Source organism: Mugil cephalus, chromosome 18 (assembly GCF_022458985.1).
Source record: "Mugil cephalus isolate CIBA_MC_2020 chromosome 18, CIBA_Mcephalus_1.1, whole genome shotgun sequence".
Lineage (NCBI taxonomy): Eukaryota > Metazoa > Chordata > Actinopteri > Mugiliformes > Mugilidae > Mugil > Mugil cephalus.
The window spans coordinates 4423634-4450905 of NC_061787.1; the positions used below are offsets into that span (position 1 = coordinate 4423634).

At 43.4% G+C, this 27272-nt stretch overlaps 1 protein-coding gene across 2 annotated transcripts in view; it reads right to left on the reverse strand.

Moving 5' to 3' along the window:
- The window catches only part of sema5a (sema domain, seven thrombospondin repeats (type 1 and type 1-like), transmembrane domain (TM) and short cytoplasmic domain, (semaphorin) 5A), a 151689-nt gene that overhangs the window by 40348 nt on the left and 84069 nt on the right, over window positions 1-27272 (reverse strand). For both annotated transcript variants that reach the window (XR_007110754.1, XM_047568522.1), the window contains exons 10-15: window positions 25302-25506; window positions 21190-21397; window positions 19597-19714; window positions 13559-13740; window positions 10591-10734; window positions 5299-5446 (exon numbers count right to left, since the gene is read on the reverse strand). Coding sequence is in view for 1 of the 2 variants with exons in the window: in XM_047568522.1 (XP_047424478.1) it covers window positions 5299-5446; window positions 10591-10734; window positions 13559-13740; window positions 19597-19714; window positions 21190-21397; window positions 25302-25506 (1005 nt within the window). In the remaining variant the exon portion in view is untranslated. The remainder of the gene's footprint in view (window positions 1-5298; window positions 5447-10590; window positions 10735-13558; window positions 13741-19596; window positions 19715-21189; window positions 21398-25301; window positions 25507-27272) is intronic.

The following is a 27272-nucleotide window of genomic DNA, read 5'->3' on the forward strand; positions in this document are numbered from 1 at the left end:
TAAACTGCATGTCTTTAATTCTGTATGTGTGTGTGGATGAAATACAAAGTGTGCAAAAGGGGCTCTGTGGTTTTTCCGGTCAGCTGTGGGAGGTGAATAATAAGGAGTCGTGCCTCTCCAGCCTCTTACCATCATTACACTCATTATGATTCTTATTGGACTGGGAGGTGGCTCCAATATGTGTGTGTGTGAGAGAGAGGAAGGCGCTGATGAATACAAAGATGGCTACATTTACACACTTGTACTTTCATGTTTAAGTGTACAGTCCGCATGTGAGTGTGACTAATACCTCCATCGCCCCCCCCCTCTTCCCCCTCCACCATCACTACATCCTCCCCGGTGCTTACATCTTTATCTACCGAGGCCGTGGAGACGGAGTCCTAATGTTCTTCAAGTCTCTGTGACACATCAGCTCAATTAGCGGCGCCGACCACAGCGCACTTTGTCAACCACTCACTCCTCTCCCTTTCTCTTTCTAATGAAGCCTGCACCGGGCTGGGAGAAGGCTACACACACACACACACACAAACACACACACACTGACACCCAACAATGCAAAAAAAAAAAAAAAAAAAAAAAAATACACGAGTGTGTTCGTGCATCGGTCTGCCTACACAAACACAGCGTGCTTAACTTTCATTTCACAACCAGGCTGAAACGACTGAGCTCCTCGCAGGTAAATAGAACAGCTCTCTATTTTATTAGGCAGCCGTGTGCGCCGTCAGTTCTGCGCGGCCTTTCGTTTGACTTATTTTAACTCCGGGAGGCAGATTCGACAGAGAAGAAAAGGTTCCTCTTGATCCTCGGATATGAGAGATATTTGATGTGCTTTACTGTACAAAGCAGCAGACACCGCAGTGAGTGATATATTCATGAAGACAGCACAGGTCTCAGGGAACATTTTCTTTTATCTAATACTGGGATTTAAAGAAAACACCAGCACCGACTTTAAAGACAGAACTAGCTTCTCTCATATGTGCCGTAAGTGTCGGAGCTTTTTAACGTAACAGAATGTTGTGCATTAAATGAAGTTATGTAACTTAGGTTCAGAAACATCCAATTCACAAACCCCTCCCTCTTCTTTAGTCTCCTTTATAATCTCATTGATTCCTCCATCCACACATCAGAGGACTGTTACTTATTATCCTGTGTAATAATGAATGAAATTGCACTTTCAAAGTGTGTTTGTGTAAAGCTCAAATGAATGAGAACGGGCGGTGACATTTAAACAACTGCTTTCTGAAGTAAAACAAAAAGAACTGAATGAAATACTTACTTAATCTCAATGTGTATTTTTTGGGTGGGGAAAAAGGTCGATCGTGAAGTGTTTATGTTAAGATGCCACAATCTCTTGTGATAAAATACATTTAGAAGCCCAGTCCGACTGGAAACTGACCAGCAGTTGTTGCTAGCAGCCAGCTACCAGTTAGCAACAACAAGCGGCACATCGTTGGGGTTTTTCGAGTGGGCACCTCTCTTCACCGATGTTTAATTAAGTTACTTTAAGCCCACAACACCTCAAGAAGGCTTAACAGTGAGTTCCAGCGTCTGGGAGCAACAGGACGCTAACCTACAGTCCGGATTGGTGCGACTGTTTCCTAGAAAAGCTGCTACCTAGAAGAGAAGTTCACGTGACTTCTGCATCTAAGTGGAAATACAGCTTTTCACAACTAGAACAGACAACCTGTTTGAATTATGAGTCACTGCTTCAATGCTGCAGGAGGGAAATTATTATTTTTCTTCCAATTTATCCAAGGTTAACTCACTGCAGAATTGAGGAGTCGTCACACAGGAGGAGACGCGGTTAAGAGCTGCACTAATGGTAGAGGGCGTCGTCGCTGGGCTGCTGTTTATTTCCAGCCCCAGATTTTTGCCAGTAGCTCTAGGGATTCAAACAGTGCAGATACAGTGAAACGAGACGGACGTGCTGCACGGACCAGGGCGCAGACTGATGAAGTTGCAGTCATGTGGCCTTTTGAATCAGCAAAATGAGGCCAAGAACGCCCTAGGAGGAAAAAAAAAAATAATAAAAAAATATGTTGATTACATTAACACCGAAGCCGATGTTCTTGGCAATGACACACGGGGCAGCGCGGGTTTGAGAGAGTTCGTTCTGAAGCGCGTGGGAGCATTTTGTTTTCAGGGTAGCGGCGTTGCACAGTCGAAAAAAAAAAACAAAAAAACTTTGCCCTTGACTTGAATACCTGCTAACTTCAGTTGAGCTAGTCTGTATGCGCCTGAGGTATCGGCAAAGAAACTTCAGGGATCAATAGAGTCACAAAAAAACAAGTAACAACCGCATGGACTATGTTGTTTTTGCTCAGTGATTCACTTTATAGCATGCTAGGAGTCATATCGACACCACTGCAGCAGAACGTTTTTTTATCACCGACTGTGGTGCAGCTTTGCACACTCTTCAAATAGTTCCAGGAGTCTTGTGAATCTGCAGCCTGACATGTGACCTGGAGCTGAGCACAGGTAACTGCGACCACATCAACACAAATACTGAATATGCATAAGAGTATAAGATGTAGACTGGGCTCCGTTCAGGTCTCAGTAGGAGGCTAAATCTAAAAAAAAAAAAGTAGCTGTGATGACAGCGGCTCCAACATGTGTGCGTGGTCTCCTCCGGTTTTAATTAAATATCGACGTGTCCGGGGGATGAAACGCAGACAGATGGCACTTAAAAATGAACTCCATCACACTTTTTTTTTGGGGTACTTGATGAAATTAAAAGAACTTCGCTCCCATCTCTCGTCGAGCGATGAAATACTCAGCTAATAGCGAAACCGCCTTCAAGATGTACCTGTTTATAGAAGCGCATTGAGGCAATTGTTATACAGTAACAGCTGTGCCATTTAGCACCTTATCACAGTAGTAAATGAAAGGCAGCAAATGTTTCTTTGATCGGAGTAAATATGCAGCTAAAATACAAGCTGTCCAAATAAAAAGTCCTTCCTGGCAACGAGGTGTCTGTGAAGTCTGCATGTAATTACAACTCTGGTGGCTGCGCCGGCCCCAATTAAGCCCGTGTCACAACGCTAGAAGACAGGGAGTCGATGAGGAAACAAAACAAAGGGAAAAGGGGACAACAAGTCACAGTCCAAGAGCAAAAAGGAGGAAGAAGGACAGACAGATGGAGCGCCGCGTTCGTAGGAGACACTCATTTGGCCTTTTCCGCTGACCCGGATCAGGTTTGTCTCGTCCCCTGACACCAATAAAATACTATGTCTAACATCTCCAACAACTGAGACCTGAGCGCTTCTCCAAACCGAGGGTTTGGACAAACAAGTGGCGATGAGGCACTGAAGGCTCGTTTAAGGTACTAGACGGCTTAACCTAAGCCGGCGCGAGTCATTTATACTCGTGTGCTCGTCAGTCTGTCTCGTTAACGGAGGGTACGAACGTGACATCACAGTTAGCTGAGGAGTAAATGTTTCGCTACATTAGAAGAAACAACTGGAATCCAGACACAGAAACCTGGTGTTGTGGTTCACATTTAGTGTCAGGTAATATTAATTTATGCTGTATTTGTCTGATGAAGTCAAACCTTAAGTTACTTCTTAAGTTCTGGAGGGCTGTCAGATAAGTTTGTGGATGTTGTTGTGTTGGCGTAGTTACGTCCGACAGTAACTATTTCAGTTCCAACAATAAATAACAATGAAATAAACAGCTTGAATAATAAAATGAATATTTGTGATCACGTGGTTTTAATGCTACAACACTATTATATTGCTAACGTTACTTCTCAATAAAGCTCTTAGCGTTAGCATCTTTTATTTAGCTACGTTTATCATAACTGAAATGAGCTAAAACTAACTCCACTTTTCCAAATGAGAGGGTATTTACTGATACGTTTCACCATGTTTTTACCCCTCAGGGGGCGTGGCCCCAGGTGGAAGTGACGTCATATGCATACCCTCTATAGGAGCTGTGAATTTTTGTTTCTACTTCCTGTTTCCCTTCTGCAAAAGTTATACATATGTATCCTCGAACCTCCTCCTTCTTTGATGTGTTCGATATTTATTGGTCCAAAACAATCTATTTGAAACTTGGAGAAGCAGCTGGGAATACAAAAGTGAAAACACACTACTACCGTCTGCGTTGCCGTTACACATAGTTACATTTCAGGGGTGGTGCGTAGGGTGCGTAGGGTCTGGGGTAGGGTTGGGGTTAGGTTAAACAAATTCACCCTGGGACGATTCAGTGAAGATAGTGGCTGCTGTGCAACAACAGAAATGCGTTGTCATATGTGAATGTGTGCGTTTTGGTGTGTGTGAGAGAGTGAGAGTGAGGAAGCAGGATGTGTAACACTGGATGATATGGTGTCACTAGTAAATTGCTACTTAATGGGAGGTCAGACTTTTCATTGTGGGTGTCATGCAGCCAGGTACTAATGTGTCATGGGCAATTATCAGATGCTACATGTGTTCTTGAGGTGGCAGAGCCTTGTGTGTGTGGGATGCGTCGTAACGCTGGCAGTGTATTATTTAGCTTCACTACAGGCCATTACACAACCTGTAGGATGTGTTTTTACAGCTAAACGTGTCTTTTCCGCATTGGATTGATTTTTTCTCTGAGAACAAATTTCACCCGTCATCACTTTAATGTGAAAAGAAGTGAACGTCTGTGTCCCGGAAAATCATTCTACATACGTGCAGATGCAAAGAAAAAAAATGCACACAGTTTGCTTAAACAATGCCAAAAATGCGCATCTCTGGCATGACGACAAAGACACAAACAAACAGAAGAACACTTCAAGGATCCCATGCATCCACAAGGCCCTGACCCATATCCTTTAATCCATTTCCAAGAGGGACATGAGACGCTACAGCTATCATGTTCATTCTCTTATTTTTACCAGGACTGCAGATGAGGGAGTGTGTGTGTGTCACTGTGTGTGTTTGTGTGTGTGTGCGATGATAGCACCAGAAATAACACAAGCATCACATCATTCTGTCAACAAGGCTCGTATTTCAACACTTCCTTGCATCATCTGTGCTTTGGAGAAAGCTCTGTGGCAGAAAATAAGCCCGTTCATATGTGCAGTGGTTACTGTGTGTGTGTGTGTGTGTGTGTGTGTGTGCGCGTGGTATTAAATAGGTCTTGGTAATAAATCTGATGCCTGCTGCCACACATAAATACAGCCAGGGGATTTGGTCGTGTTAGATGTTCCGGTTTCATCACAACTCGCTGTTCATCGCATCAACTGTTCTCAGGCTTAGCCCCTCAACAATTGGTAGTAGAGATCTTTTCAGAGGTTTTTTTTTATTATTTTTTTGTGTGTGTGACACATACCTGACCACACCCAGGGCAGTCGTTGCCGTTCTCGCAGGTCCTGCGCCGCGACTGGATGCCTCCGCCGCAAGGGACGGTGCAGCGTTCCCATGCCGACCACGCCGACCAGTAGACGTGTGGTGGGCAGGGCAGGTGTTCGTTACAGTATCTGGGAAGAAACACAACAATGGATTTTCTTCATATATTTTCTGCGTAATAATGGCCATTAAATGCACACTCCCCCTTTAAATGATGAAATTGGATGAAGGGTATTGGACCGTTTTAATTGCACTCGCGTCTAATTGTATATATAGCCAAACAACCGACAATCTGGCAGCAAAAGTGACAAAAGCAATTACGGCCATCAGATTATAAAGCTTTAAAATCCCCAAAGGAAACGAAAGAAGCTCGAGAACAGGAGTTTATTCGACTTAATTAGCCTTAGAGGCACTGCAACAAGCTGTTCAAACAACACCGGCTTGTCCTGCTTCAATGCAAACGGCTCATCAGCGTCCAAGTTTCCTGCTTCTTCTGCTGAAGTCCAGTCTCATTCTTACGACTTCAGTCTCCACCGTCTCCTGATTAAAATATCTGGTGCACTGATAAATGATCTGCTGTCTTTGCTGGCTGGTTTTGTCTCTCTCAAGCAGCAACAAGACTGAAAAATGGAAGCGACTTGGAAGTGACAAAAGAAAAAAGCAGTCGCTCAAATGAACTCTTCAGGCTGTCTCGGAAAATTGACCTCCGTGTAGAAATGTCCAACTGTGGTGCAGAAATAAACAGCACAAAGACTCATTGGGGAACAGCGACAGCGTGTACACCATGAAGTGTTGCAGACTCTCTCCTCCCGGATCCGCTGAACCTCAAGAGAAAAATCTCTGACATATTCTCTCCCTAAACTGCGTCGTCTTCAATAGCGATAGACATAGCAACAAACCTATCCAATGACGTAGGGAGTGGCGTAAAAAAGAGATGGTGGAGCAACAAAACGTAGCAGAAATGCATTTTGAAAGCTGATTTTCTTTAAAATGGCTGATTTTTACGATGTTTTATATCAGCATCATGTTTAAGATATGTAAACTTTAACTATGTTGGTGTATGTTCTGTTTGTTTCACGTCCACTTTAAAGCTTGGGACAAAAACTCAAGAGCTAAATAAATGCTCCATTCATCAGTACGTTTACATGCACGTGAAAAAATTATTGCCTTAATCCGACTTTAACTGGACAACTGAAGTGCATGTAAACACGTTACTCCTTAGGACGCCCAGATAATGTGATTGGAAATTGATTTTCTCCGCCATGTATACGCCTTAATTTGACTTTAACTGGACAATGTGTGTGTGCACGCTCCATGATTGCTGCGCTGGCGTATGACCATGGAACAAAAACATCCAAGAAGGCCGGTTGCAGAAGAAGAAGGTAAACAGAGCCGGTAGAAGAACCACCTGAGGGATAGCGCCATCTTATCTGCACCATAAATAGTGCGCACATTACGTATGAGATTAAAAAAGCTGAACTATTATCCATCTGGTTGTTGTTTGAAATGCCGGTTTGCTGCATGAATGACTCTAGTTATTTATATACGACGTAATAGGTGAACCAGAAAGGAGGCCGTATTAACCTACTGACAAGACACATATCGCCACCTAGTGTTTCGGAGGACGAAGACATGTTCCTGTTAGTTATTCGATTTTCTCTGTTGCATGTAAACTGGCACAAGGACCGCATTCAGAAAGTTGAATTTTGAGTATAGTTCCGATTGAGCTGTGCATGCAAACGCAATGAGCGACAGAGTTTAAGTTATGCGTAACTAACTATGGGTGCGGCTAATTTGAGTGACCGCGTTGCCACAGGTCCACTCATCATGCTCCACCTCTTTGCTGTGGAGCGAGGGGCCGACTAGCAACGTCCTCCACATTGAGATTCTTTAGGAAACCTTTGGGTGACATCGCGGTGGTGATTTATATTCAGTTCATGTTCTGTCTCCTGTTTTAAGTTGGGCAGATAGCATGCTTTGGGTTTATCAGAACTATTTTTAACTTGCTAAAACACTCCATATAGCTGAAGTGCATACTCGGACGACTTATTTGATCCACCGCTATCGTAAAAAAACAACGATAAATCCGTCTTTCTCTAATTACGCAACTGTGTTCTGTAATTACTAATATAATAAATGACAGGAGGGACAGTTTACAAGCGTTGACAATGGAGCGTCACTTATTGGATCATGTACGCCGCTCCTCTGGGCTGTCTGTGGAAAACAGAATGGCTGCTTTAGCTGTCAGACCACTAAAATTATACGTGAAGGGCACCGAAGACGTCACCGCTCCTCTGAAAAACCTCTGCACCGTACAGGAATAGCTACAAAGAATCCAGACCACAAGACAGGGATGTCTGAGAAGGCGTGTAAACTTCACTTGAAAGAAACCTTTACAAACCCGTCACGTCTCTTTGATGTGTGGAGCGCGGAGAACGCCGCCGGGAGCCCGGACATACTGTATTGTATATGTACCAACCCGAACACGGCCGAGGCGCGGTGGCGGCGGAGGAGGCTCCGTCTCAAATCTTAATGAACGTGCGTATACGGCTTTGCATTATTCATTGACGGGGACTATTAAAAAAAAAAAAAAAAAAAAACAGCCACAAAGATGCATGCATCATCTCTAATTACGTCGTTTCACAAGGCGGGATTACTGCGACGTCTGAAATACTTTAACTGCTCAATCCTCATTATACATTAACGGCAGACGATTGCCAGGCTTATTAGAGCCGTTTAATTTATGTTTTAACTTTTACGCGCACTATAAAATTGCTTTTATAGCTATTTTGTTGTGTTTTTGGCACCGTTGAGACTTCTCGGGCTAAAATAGCTTTAATTTACAGCCTTCCTCCAGAGGCTCAGACTAGACGTTTTCTATTGTGCTGCTCACAAATAACCAGCTATTCAAAAACTACATTCTGTACACCGTGTTTGTAAATTACTCAGAGCTGTGTCTTCCTTTCCGCTTTCACTAATCTGCATGCTGGCAGTGGGATGATACAGTAAGGAGGAGGAGGAGGAGGAGGAGGAGTGTTGAAAAGAGAGGACAAGTGTGGATTGCAATCTTGTGCACGCCTCAGAGGAGGAGAAAGATGCACGCGCTCACATAGACACTTGCGCGAATGCCCTTGTGGCCCTTCTGCTGCAACACAATACAAAAAAAAAAAACAAAACCCTGCGACCGATTCAGTCCTAAATCATCACCATGCACGCTTTAATCATTTCCGACCACTCTTTGTTATCTTATCCTCCTCTCTCCTCCTCTAAAACACACAGAGCTGATCAGACTAAAACGGGGCTAATTAGCCGCTATAGGCTGAGTAAGCAGTGCGGACGCTGTCAGTGTGCTGAGGGAAATGCCAACAGAAGGTTCATAAACGCAGGCATTAACCAGACAGATTTAAGCCCGTAGCGCTGCTGCTGCCGCTGCGTACGGCCGGGGCTTCACGGCATTAGCTTTATCTTTAAAAGCTCTGCTCGCTGCAAACAATCAAACTTAATGGAAATGGAAATAGAGTGTTGGCGAAAAAGACACACACACACACTAAAAAAAAAAAAAAAAAGAGGTTTAGCTTTGTTGTTTTTTGGGGAATATCTGTGTGTTTACGTTCTCACGTCAGACGCGCGCATGTCTGGACATAAGGCGGCCGCGTTAATCCGTGAACTCCAGTCGAAAGTGTAAGAACAAAAGACGCCTCAGCGCAGATGCCTAACACCTCTGAAAGGAGCGCCATAAAATAAAAGCCCGTCGCCGCATTAAAAGAATCGTTTGGTAAAAGCGAAAAGCCGTCAGAGTGCCAGTCCTTCTCGTGCCATTAACGCAGATTAAAGCTCGTATGGAGCGACTATAAACGACAGATGGCGCCGCGCGGATTCAACGACAAGTTTTACCCATTTGCTTTCCGAGTGCTGGCGTTAAAGATTCCTGACACACCTGGACACGTTCATACTGAAGACACACGTTTTTGAGCTTCCTTTCTCTCCCTCAGGTAAACTGATAGTCGTCTGGTAACAGGATTTCTATCTCTTCTATCCACACACACAGACACACACACACTGCACAATGATTCTTTTCCAGCCGTCCCAGCTGGCCCCTAACTGACCTAAGGTGTTTTGAATATCTGAACAGTGCAAGTACCTCAGAACAGGAAGAGGAGATGAAACAAATGAGATTAAAGCTGAGAGAGAGAAATAGAGGGGGTGGCAAAGAATCTGCTTCTGGCCTCCCGTGGTCTTTAGTGCCAGCCGACGTTTTTTTTTTTTTTTTTTTTTGGTGCGGTTGCCGAGTAACTGGGCTGTGCCGGTCACTGCGTATATTTTCCTCAGGGCTCCCGGCTTTTTTTTCTTTTCTTTTCTTTTCTCAAGGACCGTTCCACCAGGAGCGGCAATGAGTAAGTAAAAAAAAAACGGAAAGGGTGGATGGTCAGAGGAGGAAGAGAGCAAATAAAAAAAGTGAAACGAGAGTAGAAGGAGACCTAAAAAAAAAAAAAAAAAGAAAAATACTAATAATATCAGGTTCATCCTTAAAGGCCGCATCCAATTACTCGTCCATTACGATGCTGCTTCTGTTGTCATGGCGACAGTTTACCTCTTTTCTCTTCCCTGTACACCCCCCTTGAAATGTTTGCGCTTTTTTCTGTCTTCACCTCTGGTTAACAGCTGGATGAAAAACATCACCGCTCATGAAAACTAACCCGAGCTTTTCCGGGAGGGAATTATAATTCAGGCCGATATTAAAACGCAGGGGAAGCTGTCAAGCAAACTTTGAAATAACCACAACAAACTGAAGGGACAAAACTTTTAACACAATTCTTGACCTTTTTCTACCTGTGCTTCTTTGTCTCTTTGTGCTTCTTTGTACCTTTTTTCCTTGAAAAACTGATTAATTTAAGGCCTTGTCGGTTGCTTAGGAACCATGCAAACAACTTTAAAAAGGCGATTATTCTACGGCGAAGCTTCCAAAGCTTCAAAACGCGGTCTGTGTGTGAAAGCCAGATAATTACCCAGGCACAGGCCTACCCCACTCATTCCTTAATTGGCTGTCACACAGTTGGACAGAAGTGAGGAGGAAAAAAAGAAAAAGAAGAAAACAAAAAGTCAGAGTCGAAGTCATATTTCTGAACTGCAAGTTGCAAATTAGAAAAAAAAAAATAAAAATTTTTAAAAATGTGCACACATGCTCAAACACAGCCTGTATTTACTTTAATCAGTACCTGTCAACAAATGGGTAAGCATGTGTGTGTGTGTGTGTGTGTGTGTGTGTGTTGTTTACCTCTCCTCGCGGTTCTGGCCCACGCACACTCGGCCGCCGTGGCGAGGCGTCGGGTTGCTGCAGGAGCGCTGACGCACCTGGAAGCCGATGCCGCAGCTCGTGCTGCAGGGGGACCAGGAAGTCCAGGGAGTCCACGCTCCGTTTCTATGGAGACGGCGTAAAATCAGATTGTTTAACCGTCAAACTGAGGCGTGATGCAATTCTGTCCGGCAGATATGAATTTTTAACTCTTCCGATCACACCACGTGACCCGCTCCTTTGTGGACAGTTAAATTAATTCCTCTGACGCAGACACAAACACGCTGAAGATGAACTACTGTATATCTCATACAATCACATAAAACACCTTTGCTGTTTCTTGGGACGGAGTCTGGTGTTTTTTTTTTTTTATTGTCGGAGAAGAAATAAAATCTCAGGCTGGGAAGCACATTCCTCATTAGAGGCTGCACAGAGGAACGGACAGGACGCCATACATCACCAGAATGAAACCCGGTGTCTCGGCTGCCAAATGACGAGCGCTGGGAAATTATTTAACTTATGAAAGTGTAGAATATACACGCGCGCACTTGCCAGTTTATTAGGTACACTAGAGAAAACAAATCCATTTTTATATAACAGTCCTGCCTTTTATAAAGTTCAGTCTATATTGTAACTGGGTAAAAAGGTTGTAATTCAACAGTGTAATGGAGGCTGTAGTTTGTGGTTCTGTTAAATTGGAACAAACGTTAAAGGTTTTCAGTTATTTAGCCTCGTCTAGGGACAAAAATGGGATGTCAAAATAATAGAAACACGTGTCGGTACTAAAGGTTTTAAAGGCTGTTGTATCATGAAGTGTCGACGAGTCACTACATGGACATGTACAACGTGGATGCTACCATTTAATACTAGCTGAATTCTATTAGCCGACACTGCTGCTGTTTTTGTAGAGAAAGTGTCTTTTGTCCTTGATGTCAGTGAATGCACCACACGAGAGACGGAAGTTATGCAAGAGGTACATTAGAAGTGTCAGACAGTGTTTATGGTCTGAGGTGCTACATCTAGTCCAGGGATGGGCAATGTAAATGATTTAAATGAACTTCCTAACCAGATATATAGCAAACATTTTAAATATATATAATATATTTTTTAAATAAGCGCATACATATTTTTATTGAACCAACATATATGACTGTATCTCGATATATTTCATGCTCAAATGCATGTATAAAGAATTCAGTCTTCAACAACAAAGGGTTTGAACATACTTTGATTTTTTTTTTTTACAAGTTCAAAGGGCTTTCATAAATAAAAATTACCATTCAAAGACGGCTCAAACCTGCTGCACAGCAAACCAACATAACGCGCAAGAACTTATTTTGCTCATTTTTACAATTCAAACATCGATATTTTTCCTGCAGAACTGTTCTATGTCTATGTCAGCGGATGCCACCAGCATTATGGGGCATTATCGCCACCTACTGGCCCGGGGTTCTTCCTCGCTGATGTAGAATAGCTGGTGGATGCGCTAGGAAATGTTTTTTATATATTTCGCAAAAATGAAGCCAGGGGCCACTCGGGTCGCCCATCCCTGAACTAGTCTGCAGAGACTAGTCGATTGAACTTTCACCACATAATAGTCGACCTTAAAAAAAATCTAAGATTTCACGCAGGTTGTTTTATTAACTGAACTGGAAAGTGAGTGTATAAGTACATAAGAAACAGACTAAATCAACTTCCAGCTAATACTCATGAAGTCCTAAACCGAGCCACTAGTGGCTGATAATGGGCCTATTGTTTGGACGTGTAGCGAACAAACGAATCCAGTCTTTCCATTTTTCTACCTTACAATGTGTTTTATTTCCTGCCGCACTTTGATTCATTAAATAACAGAGGTGGGAAAAAATAATACATACTTCTAATACACATCGATTTTGAATGTCTTAATATCAATTTTAAAAGAAAAAGTCGTATTTTGGGCCGATTTTTGAACGACTTCCACACCTCCATCACCACTTTTGTACATATATACAACATGTATTTTAAGCTGCATTTAAAATTTCTCAGTGAACTATGTCATGATATTGCAATAAGTATCATATTGTGATACATATCGTATTGTGAAGTCCTGGCCAGTACCCACCCTTATTAAATAATAAGTTACTTCCAATTAATTTCTCGAAAATAACATAAACCACCAAAAACATCGTTGATTCGCGTTCAGTCAAAAACAGTTTTTTGTCGCCATCAGCGTCTTTGCCACAATAATCAATCAACTTAAAGCACCAGTCGCAACCCTCAGCCTGCAGTGCAGACACCGTGTGGCTGCCCTCCTGTGGCTCGGAGGGGTATTACGCCTGAAGACGAATTACGGCTCTTAACACTACTCTTGTGCGAAGGTCACATAAGGCGTATGTATATGTACATATATATATAACAGCATGCATTAAGCAGTACGATTTACAGCAGTTTAGCAGCTTCTTCTAAACCAGGTCACTGAATTAAACAGAGGTTTCAGATGAGACTAATCTTTTTCACACCTATCAGAAGCATTTCTGCGCTACAGCTCTCTCATTTTAAAAATAAATACGTTGCTTCCGGATCACTGTGAATTGAATACTACTGCTACTCTCGGCCATGTTTTACACTAAGAAAAAAAAAGTTGGAAAGTTTTCAGTAAATAATGTATTGACACATCCCGTATATTTGGTAGGCAGAATACTGATGCGGCAGCAGCTCTTCAAGGCAGAGTGTTAAAATCAGTACTATGTCAGCCAGTGCAAAAAACAACACCCAATCAACACTTGTTAGCCCCAAATAGCTGACGGTGAATATGCAACATGGAAAAGTTTACTGAGTGTGGATTCCTAATGAGTAGGTGCGAGGCAGAGGGAAAAAAGTAATTAATTAATTTCGCATATCTATCCCTTTTTTTTTTTTTTTGTGTCTCATTGCCATATCCAGAAAATGATTTGGTTCATGACTCATTTACCTGGAGCAGTTGGCGACCTCAACGCTGATCCCGTGACACTTCTGGCCGCCACACTGGGGGGCGGGGTTATCGCAGGCCCGCGTCCGACACAGACAGGACCCCGCGTTGCCTCCATCGCTATGGCTACAAGTCGACCATCCTGACCAGGAACCGAAGCCTCCATCGACCGTCACGTTACGGACCTGTAAGGAGCGGGGGGAAAAAAAAGGAAAAAGGGCCAAAAACAAAACATTTTAAAGTAATGGCTTTTCTCAGAAACTGGCGATTGCATTAGAGCAATGCTCTCAGGAATGTGTTGCTCAGGGTAACGCAGCCCACATGTACGAGTGGATGCAAGCCCAAATCAATTTCCCTCAAACAGATGCAGAAATAACTGCATTACATCATCTGTGGCACATCCTAAAATTGTGCAGTTATGTGCTGTAAACATGAGGAAGATGTATGAAAATAGTCTCGGGATATGATGAGGTCCCAAGATGGAAGACGTGAGATTCGGGGAGAGGGCAGATGAAAGATGCGAACAGACACATTTGAGGGGCAGGAATATGAGGAAATAAAAGTGGCCCCCTGTAAATGAAAATCTGCAGCAAAACAGAATCAAGCAGGAAGGCTTGGATATTGCAGAAGCTATGAAGCTATGAGTGGCGTCCTGAGCCACACACACACACACACACAACACAAAAAAATAATAAATAAATATGAGAGCTGCAGATGATATGCACCATGTCGCAGCCACATTTCAGTGTGATTTAAAAATGCAAAGAACATTCTCGCACGAGGAGAAGAGAGAGCATGATCATCAGCTGCTTTGGCAGGAGCAGAATAACGCCTGCCCTTCGCTCACATTTGTAATTGAACTCTGCCGCGTGCCTAAATAGGCGACGCTTGGCTGAGACAGACAACATCTGCATCAGCCGGCTGCCTAGAAATCAAACAGCCACGCGAGAGACAGCCAATATCGCAACACCATTTACAGCTGGGACTGTAAAGGATTTGGTGGATGGGTATTAAAAAAACTCTGTGAATATTTTATGCTGCATTTTTTCTCATTAAAAAAAGCATTAAAATAAAATGAATTCTTTTTAACTGGTGGGACATGTGTAATATCTTTCATTAAAACGGCAACATAGAAGAGAAAGGACACCAGAGAGAGGATTGAGGATTAAATCTGAAGGATGATGAAAAGCACTCAAATTTGAAAGAGAAATAATTTATTTTACAGACTGAAAGTGCAAGAGATTGTCATTTCTTATATTCTAAAGCATACTATAACAGTAAAAATGGAAAAAATGTGCTTAAAAAAAACCACATATTGAGTGGATTTACTTTACCAGAGTGAAAACTTGTGTTGCTACGACTACTTCCCCCTAAAGCTACAGAGAATCTAATTTTTGCTTCCACGCAGACATGGGGCCGCGGTGCCAGATGGCGTTTGTGAATAGGTCGGTAAAGCATATCTCCTGTCTCTGCCTACACAACAAAACTGGGCGCGCAAACCCTCCACTGGCCTCCAACGTCTACACTTCCACTTTGCCGGAGAACAAGCGGTGCAGTCATGAAAGTCGTGAAACTGTAACTGTGATAAAAGACCACGTCTTATTTCCCCAGTTTCTACGTCTTAAGACAATTTTTTTTCCCTGTTGTTTCCTGTTTCCTGTTTTTTCCCGGCCTCAGACCAAACTTATCGTACGATCGTTTCTCTTAATCCGCGCCCACACCGAGGGTGTTTTCACACCTAGTCCGCCGGTGCATTTCCTCACAAAGGTCGCTTTGTTTAGGCTGGTGTGAACACAACAACAGCAATCTGTTTCAGAACAAATCAACCGAGCTGCAGCCGGTTACCGTGGGTGGTCTCAGGGTAATTAGATAACCACAGACCAATAGGAACAGGTCGTTGTGAAGCCTCCAGAGCAATTACACTTCCCGGAAATTTACGACCAATCACAAAACAGTTTGCAAGCAGCCGGGTTTACATGGAGACTTTTTTCTTTTTTCTCAGTGATCTATTCCGATTTGATGTTCACATGTGCCTCTACTTTTAATCTGAACAGACTTTTACAGACGTGAGACAGATCGATGAAAACATCACGTGACTGATCAAAGATGGAGGTCTGTCGTCTACTCAGCAGTAGTTGCTATTGTTTTTACACTTTTATTATTAAAGAAAGAGCTTGATTCGTAAAGTTTCTGGGGTCATATCCACTTTTCATATTGTTTAGTCTTAGCTGGTCTTCAAGGTTTTGCAGTGGTTCCAAATTTGTTTCATGCTTCGGTTTATCCCGGCTTCGATGAATTTTTGATCTGAGTGTGCGATAACGTCTAGTTCTTTCAGAGTTGTTATTAGAAACAAACTCTCCACGGAGCCGCAGACCAGTTGAGTTGAAACATTACTGCACGTTTACGCTCAGGCTTCATTCAGAGACACCGTTTACCGTTGACTTTCCATCGGTTTAGGAAAAGGAATATTCTACCGCTGTGAAACCAAAGGAAATTCCATTCTGTTTGCGGCTGTTTATTCCAACTGAGGTGTTTATATGGAGCATTTTCATTCGGTTTTGGCTTCAAAACCGACTGTAAGCAGAATATTTGACCCTATGTTAACACATAATTATTGTATTCATACGACAGTTTCATGGTCTATGCGATATAAAAAGGGCAAATATACGATCATTTACCATTTGAGTGACAATGAATAAAGCAGCTGTTTCATTCAAATGTCCTCCTTAGGTTATTCCTTAGGTCATAGGGGTCCGCAACCACTAGGGGAAACATTTTTTTGGTTGATTAGACATTTGTTATATATTTTTTTCAATTTCCCTCCACAAATTATTATTTTCTTTCTTTCGGTAAAGTAATAAATGGAGGCAGAAGGAGTTGTCTTTCACTCATTTAGCGATACAGGAGCTGTCTCACTAGACCTGTCAATCTAAGCCTCAGTAGGCCCCTCCCCTATCGCCGCTGAGCCAATCACAAAGCTGCATATTACACGCTGACGTGTCAGGTTTCCTGCAATTGGCCGAGAGCCTATTCAGTCTCCAGGTGAAATCCCAGAGGCACGAATGCAAAATGATAATAATGATGAATATTTCTAGACGGCACTAGGCCGAGTTTAATATACATCAAATATAGTAGGTAGGGGGTCCCTACTTAATCTCTCCATCAGTTCGGGGAACTGAGCCTGAAAAATGTTGAAGACGAAACGCAACAGAATCATATTTCTTCATTTCCCACCTGGCAACACTGGTGCGTCTTCACAATCTGAATCTGGTTTAATGCAACATTTGAACGATACTGTTTAACACAGGTGTGAAAGCACCTTAAATAATAAGAATAAGTGAGTAAATAAATATTCTAGCAGCGGCACAGCAGCCACCAGACGATAAACCATGTATTAGTGGCTAAGCTAAGCGAACATGCATGTTATCTTTGATCAAATCCTGCATTTTAAGTTCGACATCTCAGGAGAACGTACTTATTTTTCCCTCCCCCGTGAGAGTTAGATGAGAAGATTACCGGCACTCCCATTTCCCTCCATTTATTATGATGCTGGAGACAGGAGACACCTTAGCTTATCGTACTGATAGGAAAGTGTGAGGGAGCAGCTTATAAAAAGTTCTATCGTGTTCGTTTATTCTGAATAAGAACTGAAGAATAATAATAAAAAAAGAAGAAGCCGAGGGTTTATGGAGAGGTAAAGCTTGTCTTTCTGACACGGATTATAAAAATGTGAGAATACTGCTTCTGTGTTCTTGGTTTTATGGTGCCAGGCTAACTGTTTAGCCCTGTTTTCACTCTTTAGACTAAGCCTGTCAAGCTTTATGTCTGTCATCAAATGAGCATATTGTACTATAATATGTACATCTGTACTATAAGCAGCACACAAACAGTCTGATCAGCTCTGGAAGCTTTTGCCCCGAGCACAGCAATAAATAAATAAATAAATAAATATATAAATAAACGTTGCCAGCGTCAATTATTCCTGCACGTTTATGCCCGTTTGATTGTTTGTCCACGTCTATGTATGTGCACGTGGTGTTGGCCAAATTTTCTGCTCCGCTACCAGATGTCACTGAGTGCTCGGTGACTCTGGTGCCAAGCATCGCTCCGAACACGAAGCCGCATTAAAATGGGTACAGAGGCCCAGCGGCACGACGCTCGGCTGTGACTGGCCCGAAAATGACGCCCCCGTGAAGTCGCTGAAATTGATGGGGCTCGTCGCGCCCCAATGCTGCTCCCAATTTTTTGGTGCATGTTAAAATAAATGGAAGAGCCGTTTTGCTAACGAACCAGCTGTCAGAGGTGAATGGCTGAGGCACTGAGGGAGTCGGCTCCCTTAGTGCGGTTCAGTTCCTTTCTGTAGCGAGGACAAGTCTGGTTTTAACCAAGCGGCCACCTCCAGGTCTGAGCGGTGAAGCACATGCTGAAGAGCCAAAAACTGCAGTTCACCTTGTGGCCACTTGAGGCTCCAAAAGGGAGCAGATCCCCATAGACCCCCATGTTAAAAAGCCCAAATTTACAGAATTATTAAACATGTTTACAGCCTCGTGCAAAAAACGATTTTGGTCTCTTTTAGTTTGTTTCATTGTTAATGACATTTTTTTAATGATTTGCATAATTAAGGGCGTTCCTGCTTTGAGTGACAGGTGGTAGCCTGAGCTAACAGGTAGCGGAGAGTTGGGTGGGAGGATCTCAACGTCCGACATGACCCTCCATGTCCATATTTGGAGTATCTGAGTGTGGGTGGAGTGACACTCAACCACTCCGCCCACTTTGGGCTTCCATGGCCTCATCAACCAGCCCAGTCTTCATGGTCTGGAGTGATGTGTATCAGACCTGTGGAGCTCCATAAACCACATCTGCCCCAGTCTTCATGTCCTCCTCCAGTTGTCCACTCCTACCTGGATGAACAATTCGCCAACCTGCCCAAGATTTCTGCCCAAACATAGATCATCAGCTATGTGTTATATTACTAGATTCTACATGTTTCCTTCAGCTTGATGTTTGTATCTATGACAGAAGTTTGTTTATCTTGTTTCTCCTGCTCTTCTTTTCTCTCTATCCTCTCTGTTTCTGGCCTTCGGCAGATGTTTCCCTCCATATGAGCTGGTTCTGCTCAAGGTTTTTTCCTGTTAAAAGGGAGTTTTTCCTGCCACCGTCGCCCTCAGGTTTGCTCTGGAGGTTGCAGGCTGGTTTTTGTGAAGCGTCTTGAGAGGATTTGTATTGTTGTTATTGGTGCTATATAAATAAAACTGAATTGAATTGAATTTTCAAGGTTCAGAATGCAATGGGTGACGTCAGGATCGTTTGTCCATTGCATCAATGGTTTTAACCCTTTAAGACCTAAAAATCCACCCGTAGATAAAAAATAAATAAATTAAAAAAAACCTTGTGGTATTTGAATTACCGTAACTCACCAATGGACACAATTCAAAATGTGGCTGACGGCTGGGATTTTGTGCTTTCTGGAAACTGCCATTACAGTAATTATGATGCATCACTGCAGTTGGCTGTAGGTCGGGAGGTGACGCAGGAAGAGAGAGTTGTTTGGAGGAGTTTGCTGGTAAAAACGAAGTTGAGAAGTCACGAGTTCAGCCACACTTTGAATTTTGTGAGTTACGGTAATTCAAATTTTTTTTGGAGAGGTCTTAATCGTCACAGCAGATCAGTTTGATCTCATTTGGAGAAGAAGGGAGGTGGAGGCAGCCTCTCCTGTGGAACCAGCTCCCAGTTTGGGTTTGGGAGGCAGGTATCCTCTCTACACACTCTCCTCTATCCTCTAATGTTTTATCTAATTTCTAATATTAGTCATGCAATTTTGTGCTTCTACTGTATAGCAGGTTAACTGCTGTGTGCTTGCTCTGGGGGTTTCAGACCGGATTTTTTAAAGCACCTTGAGACAGTTTATACTGTTATTGACGCTATATAAATAAAATTGAATTGAATTGAATTGGTTTTAAGGGAAGGACGTAGATTTCAACCAGCCAGAAACGGCTACAGTGATGTATGATCGGATCAGATGGCGACTGAGTGATACTCACGGGACATTTTGTGATGCTCTGCTCCCACTGGCTCATCCTGACACTTTCCTCCAGGGTGGTGCACTTCTTCAGCAACATGTCCCACCCACAGTACGGGTCCCTGGCTCCCACACAGGCTCTAAAACAAGAGGAGAAAGTTCAGATATAATGGGGCTTTCATTAACCTGTCACGTTAAGAGTACGGACGGCTGAAATAAACCCGACTGAGAGGGGAGGTCAGGAAGAAAGCGAGAAAGACAATGTGGAGAAGGGAATCATGAATGGAAAGAGATAAGAAGGTAGAAAGTGGAGAAAAAAAAGTAATTTTGTTTATGAATGTCAAATGACGATATGGAATAGATTGAATCAGCATCATAAAATTACGTCTTGACACAGTTTTTCAGAGTTATTTTTCAGGTAATCTTCAGCCGAGCAGCCGGATTAGTTCGCCGTCGGGTTCGAAATGCGTTAATTCCTGAACAGCTTATCAGGCCGGCCAATATTCACGGCGAGAAACACGGCGTCGCGGAGCGGAGAGCCCGGTTCTGTCTTCGCCGTATCTCCTTCGAGATGGTTTATTGAGTGCAATAAAAAAGCCTGATGTTAGTCTTTTCATATAAATAAAAGCCTGCGGTGACAGCACAATGGCATATCTTTGAGCCGCAGGCGTCGACGCCGCCTCCCCGGGCCCCCGGTGAGATGTGACAAAAGTTGGCCGTGAGGTTTCATAACAGTCGCAAACAAGTGCGCTTATGCAAGAAGAGGAGGGCGATACGTTATCTATTCATATGAAATATCAGAAAAAGACAATACATCGCGCTTGGCTCCACGGAGAAGGAGGAAGCCGCGGAGTCGTCAGGGGTGACGACAGCAGAGCGAAATTAAAGGGCGAGGTAACGTGCAAGGACCTGTCAAGGGGCCTTCAGGGCCTCGCAGATCGCACACAAGCCATCAGCCATAAACAGAGGCAGCCTGCTAATATTTCAAACAGGTAAACCTCAAAGAAATGTCAGTGATGAACTCGGTAATTCCCCCGTGTCTGCCACTCCGTATCCATCTTTATTAGTTTTGTCTTCTCTAATTTTCTTGCGAAAGCATGACAGATGCGCGGCGATGGCTGCAGCATATATCACGGAGCCACAGCTGTAATATGAAGCCCGAGCCCTTTTGTGCGTTCCAATAACGGCTCATTGTGCGAGAGATAAGGAATGCAGGTGTTATTCCTTTTTTTTTTTTTTTTTCCCTGCGTGCGCCCGATGATGGATGGGATCCCAATCTCGCGACGAGTCTTCCCACCTCTGCCTCGGGTTTTTCTCTGCCAATATTTATGCCTTGATGGAGCGTCTTCCGGACAGACAGGAGCTCGATACATCTGATAAACGCGCACAATCGCCGCGGGGCCGATGACAATGCGAGACGGCGCAAAACGCCGGGGCGGCCGTGGGCACCTCCAGTGGCTCCGACAAAGCTGATTTAGAGGGTTTTAAATCTCGCCGAAGGCCCCTGACCAACACAAAGGGGCCTGTCCCTCTCCGATAAAGAGAATCTTAGAAAAAGGAGGCGGCTTTAAAACTTATCCGCGTTTTGACGGCCTATGTTTGTGCGTGTACTCACTCCCTGCTCTTGTGGTAGCTGCATCTCTTGAGCGGGATCTTGATGACCTGGTCCCTCACGCCCACGTAAAGCTCGCTGCGGCTGTGCAGGATCAGCAGGCTTCGGATGGGCTGCCTCTTCCTGGGCGGGAACAGCTCGATCTCCTCCAGCAGGCAGCTCCCCGTGGACTGGTTGAGAGGGGAAAGCACTTTCCTGATAGTGCCGTAATCTGGGAGGGTAGAAAGAGGGGAGGGGGGGGGGGGATTCGGTCAAAAGGAGGGTGAGAAAGGTGAGGATGGAAAGCGACGGAGGAGCAAAGGAGAGTTTGAAGAGCGGCGGAGTTTGAAGGGGATGAATAAGGAGCGGCGCATGCCAAGCTCGGTTACGCCATCAACAGGCAGCGCTGCAGATGCGACCGGGGAATCGACACGCCACCGGAATATATGATTTGTGGCCTACTTTTCTTTAAGGGGGATATTCCGCTTTGTAGTTCTGAAAGGCGGCGTGGAGTATGGAAATCAGCGTCACCGTGAAACACGTCCTGACCTTTATTTTGCGTAACTCGGACCCCCCGCGGGATGAAGTTAGGGGCGAATTTTCTTCAGGGAGCACTAGAACAAACACCATCTATTATACATGCGTTCCCCCGGGTGAGGAGAGGGTAATTAGGCGCGCGGTGATGCCACGGTACAGAGAGGTGAAATGCTAATGATAACTTTAAGGCGAGGAATGCAAAAGTTAAGTTTTGCTCCGAGCTATAGGGGCAATAATGTAATTTCCAGAAACAAGGAGGGGAAACTGAGAAATTAAATCATAATCTCAGGCTGTTTTTTTTTTTTTTTTTTTTTTTTTTTAATAGAGGCAGGTAAGCTTCATTCTTTAGTTAGTAACTATATCCAGTCACTATTACCTCATGTATATCACACTGTTCATTTAATACAGCATGATCTGATATTTAATGGTGGTTGTGGTTCGCAGCAGGACTTGTGATCCCATTACAGGCAGCTGACTCGCTGCAGCTGGTTGCAATTATGACTTGCGTTGCCCTTTTACCATTTCTCTTTTTATTAAATTTTTAAAATCATTAATATTTTATTGTACTTATGTATTTAATTATTGATGGGTTTAATTGCATTTGTACACTGCACCACTACTACAACCTAATGCCTTCCTTTTGGGATCAATAGAAGCTTATCTTGTGTTATTATGTTCATGTTTTATTAAAATTGTGACTAGTGTGTGGTCTTGTTTTTATTATTAAAGTTTTGTCAAGGAATACTGACCTTTCGGGGGCCATTTCTGATTGATGGACCCAACAATCAAACCTTGTTAACACCTGGTTTATGGTAAAGGTTACCTCAGACTTCAATTACAACTTAGAGGCTTGTCATATGCAGACGTTCTCTGAAGACACTGCAGTTGTCGGGTGTATCAGGGATGTGGAAGAATGTGGTGAACAACTTTATCTCATGGTGCAGAGAGAACTAATTCTGAGCTGAAACTAAGGAGATGATAGTGGATTTCCAGAGGTCCAGCCTGCAACCATCGACATGGAGTGTGCAGAGGAAGGTTCAGTACCCGGATCTAAATCTGGATCACAAACGGGACTGGTCGGCTAACTCAGCGTACAAAAAAGGTCAGAGCTGTCTCTGTTTCCTCAGGAGGTTAAGGTTATTTAATATCTCCTACACCGCGGTGAGCTGGGGAGGCAGCGCTAAGATGAAGGAACCTTGACAAACCGATACAAAAAAAGAGGCAGGAGCATAGCTGGAGCAGAGCTGGGCCTTGAACAAACTTCCAGTCCATCATGAACAACATCCACCACCTCTCTACACGACACCACAGTCAGACAAGCTGCTGTCTCTGCGATGTATCCCCTCAATAGAAGGCCCTCAGAATGATAGAACCATTTCATATGTGTGTGTGGCTGCCTACGCTATGAGTAAGTGATATAATTTCTTTTTCGTGCGTGCACTTGGTTAAAAATTGATGAACCAGGAAACCATGAAAAAAATAAAAAAATGTTAGCAACTACGAGATAAAGAAAAAGCACAGTTGTGAATAGCAGAGCGACATCGTGGAACGAAACAAACCCCGCACCTTGACATGTTTTGGACCCCTCCAGTTTGAGTTAGAAAGGTTTCCCACAATGGCCTCAATCAGCAGGGTGCGTTTAAGCGTTCATAATAACGTGTGATTAGGTACAGTACGCGCGCTGGCCAAAGGGCCTTGGCAGCGTTTCAGATGTTTTCATTAGTGTCTGGTTAGTGTCTGGGGAACTTGCAACGTGGGCAGCTCTGGCCCAACATTGATCACAGCCCCATGCAAACACAGAGAGGGGAGTTTTTTTGAGGGAGATGCCAAGCACAGAGGCAGCGAACTGGAACGGGCGGCGTGTGTGTGCGCGCAGGGATGGCGTTTGTGTGGATATGTGAGCCGTCCTAAAATAACACTGAGGATGCAACAGGAAGATCATGTTGACATTTCCCAGAGGGCTTATGGTACATAAACACGGTGAAGTGGGTCGCTGTGTTCACATTCTGCTCAGTACACCTGTATATAATACATATATGTATAGCATAATGCATTCAAACGCTGACTTGGTGTCTATCTGGTGACTCGCTGATACAGTTTTGCACCCACCCCCTCCCTCCCTTCGCCAAGTCTAACATCACACACTGTCACGCCTGCATGATCAAACAGTCGGCTGATAAGCAGACGGTGCCAGGCGCATCAGACATCCTAAACGCGTATGGGCTGTACGTGTGAGTTATTAATTACCCGTCTGTCTTCTCCTGACGCTCGACGCTTTCGCGGTGTTCGCGGTGGTTGGTGTGTGTGTGTGTGTGTGTGTGCCGGTTTTGCATGTGTGCAGGAGTTTCAAATCTGTCAGCGCATATGGACGACACGCAGACGTAAGAAGGGATCGCGTCAAAGACGAAGCTTGATGATGATGCGGATCGATCGCTTCCATTATTCTTGCTGCAGCCTTTTTTTAGTTTCAAGCTGAGTGTTCTCCAACAATCGATTCCTGTATAACTAACAGGCAATATCTGAAATGCACGATATAATATGTTTTTAACATTATACTATTGTCTTGCTACAGTAAAAGCACTTTTATAGTATTACACAGTAACCTATGCATGTAGTCATGTAGTCAAGCCGGTGCATAATATAATTGGCAACAACAAATACTATTTTCTGATTGGCTGAAGCAAAGCCTTTGCCTCATTCAAGGCAAAACAGTAGATTAGATATAGATTATTATCTTTTTTTAGGTGTATGTGTGGCGAGTTTATTAGTCTATTTTGCTTTTTGTTTTTCACTTTAGCAGCTGGGTAGGATTAATAAACACTTAAGCACAGCATTGGTTTGAACTGCTTGGTCCATTAATTGAGAAAACTGACAGCGGTACCACACACACATGAAAATATTACCAGAGTTTAACCGTCCCGGTGTTAGAACAACTCATTCTTTGCGTGGTCAATATTAAAGCATTTTATAGCTTCCTCTTGTGTATTTTACTCTGCATATTTGAAAATCTTCTCCTTGAAGTTCACCTCAAATGTTCTTATTTGCGCCATGCGGCTAAAGCTCTCGGTTATTTTGACAAAGTTTCGTTGGAAATCTGGGTTCATTTGGCACTTCAAATGTAGCTACTGCCACCTGTGGCACCTGTGTGTTACTACATCTATAATTGGCTAGTGCACCTTTATTTGTTCGTGTAAACCTCGCCCCTCAGGTCATTATAACTGAATACCGGCCACTATTAGAGGAAATACGGTAGTTACATTTCTGGGGAGGTGTACGTCAGTCTCGGCGCTAGTATATAAGCATATAAGTGTGGTCTGATCTGATGCTGTTGAGTGAAATCAGCGATTTCTAAATAAATTGTCCCCAGTTCAATAGAGCAAAAAATATTAAAGTCTGACAGAAAAAGCTGTGCCTTTGTGTAGGATCACAGATAAAGCCTGTTTTCAGCACCTTTATAATGTCACGAAACTACATGAAAATTACGCGAAAAAGTGCCGGCGATGACAAATGAGGCGGTAACATGTTGACGCGAGCACTACACACACACACATACACACAAAAAAAAACACATGCAGAAAAAGTGTCAGAGGGAAACCTACCGGTGGCCAAATAAATGATGTGGAACAGCGTGTCTTTCCCCTGCACCACGTCCACGGCCACGTGACTGAAGCGCACGTTGTCCTCCATGAAGTAGGGCACGGGAACCACCGGTTGCACCACCTCATGCATCAGCAAGAACTTCTGAGCGTTCTGCAGGTTCCTCTGAGTCAGGTTCACGTAGGAGCCCGAGTCGATGGTGCCGCACTGTGGAGAAGTCGAAAGGGACAAAAAAAAAAAAAACTGCATTAATAAAGGCAGAGCGCTTTGAGACCGCGAGTTTTATAAGATTAAGATTTTTGTCTGGAAGTAGCACCAGAGGGACTGAATGGTTAAATGAACAAGACTTTAATGTCAATTGGTGCCTCAGCGAGATGCTTCTCTATCCTCACAAGCTCGAGGCTTTGCAGTGAACACACTAAATGAATGTGTGACTAAGCAAGTAGTTTCCCTTTTATTCGATTTTTTACGTTTCTCATATGCACATGGTGAATTCTGTTAATAACCCAATAAAAATGTCTGGGTTGTATCACGCTTTACATAAAAAATAGTATATTAAGAAGGATTTCAGGGCTTCAAAACACAGCGATATCATTCAAACAAAGAGGTAACCTCTAAAAAAAACCAACAACATATAACAATACCAGAAATATCTCATATCAATAGGGAGATTTCACCGGCACAGATTAATTTAGTTCTATCAGACGCTGACTGCTGGGTCCACGTCCTCTGAGTCTTGGTGGAGTTTTGCAGCTGAAGCAGAAGGATCTGATATGTGAGATATTTCCCAGAGTTGATTTATTAAAAGAAGAAGGAAATATTACAGCGTCAAAGGCATGTTTCATATTATTGTGCTGCCGGATGCTGTTTCAACTTCGGGAAAAACTGGTAATTCCTTGTGTTTAAAAGGCGTGATTATTCATCTGCATCTCTTTTCTCGGAAGTTAATAAACGATATTTGACATTTTGAATTAAAGCTGAAAATTATTCCAACAAGCGTGAACCTCCTGAGACCCGGTGTCCTCATACGGGGATGTTAAGTTTTAGGTTCGTTGCAGCTTTTGTTTGCAATGTACTGGTAGTAGAAAAGTCAAAGCACTTGTTTATTTATGATTCTCTAGTTTGATGCGACATGCAAATTAAACAAATTTAACAAATTCACAAGCACACGTTTGAGGACGTTGGGATTTCATCGTTTCCAGTTCTGCTTTTGAATTAAAATAAGAGTTTTAAAGTTTGGTTTTATACAGTGGTGACTTAAATTGTAGAGTGAAATAGTCCCTACTCTCTACTACTACTTCCAGTTCAAAGACGATGCTTATTTTTTTATACTTCTTAGGTTCCTACTAATCCAAAATACCTAAAGATTTAATTTAAGATCTTAATTAAGATGTATTCCAAACAAATGCTTGGGTCTGAGGAGGTTAAACATGTCATTGGACCATGCAAGGAGTAAACAACATATCTTCTTACTAACTTTGAGGTATCAAGTTAGGGCGTGTACTTCTTAATCTAAATAAACTATTTAAAGTTGTCACAAAACTGAAGAGAGACACTTCACTGAGAGACGATGATGATAAAAAAAAAAAAAGTGGAAATATAGACTCTTTTCCTCCACCGAGCTGAACGGGAACAAGGTGAAGCACGGAGTCATTCAGCCAGGAGAGGTGGGGGCTGGATGAGTAAAGCTAACCATGCATGTCCTTCTCAGAAAAAGAGGTCCCAGTCTGGGGTCAGGATAGCGGATCGAGGCCCTTATCCGCAAAAAGAACGGGCTTACGCTAAGACAGAGAGCGGGGAAAACAAAAATAACCCGCGCTCGGCAATTAAACCGACCCAAATGACTGGTACCGTTTTAGTTCGGAGCGTAGCCTCGCTCCGGGCTAACCATACGCCGCCTCTTCTCCGCTTAGCCGAGGCCGGACCTCGGGTGCCGATTAGTTCCCGCTGACTACCTACGATAGGAACAGCGG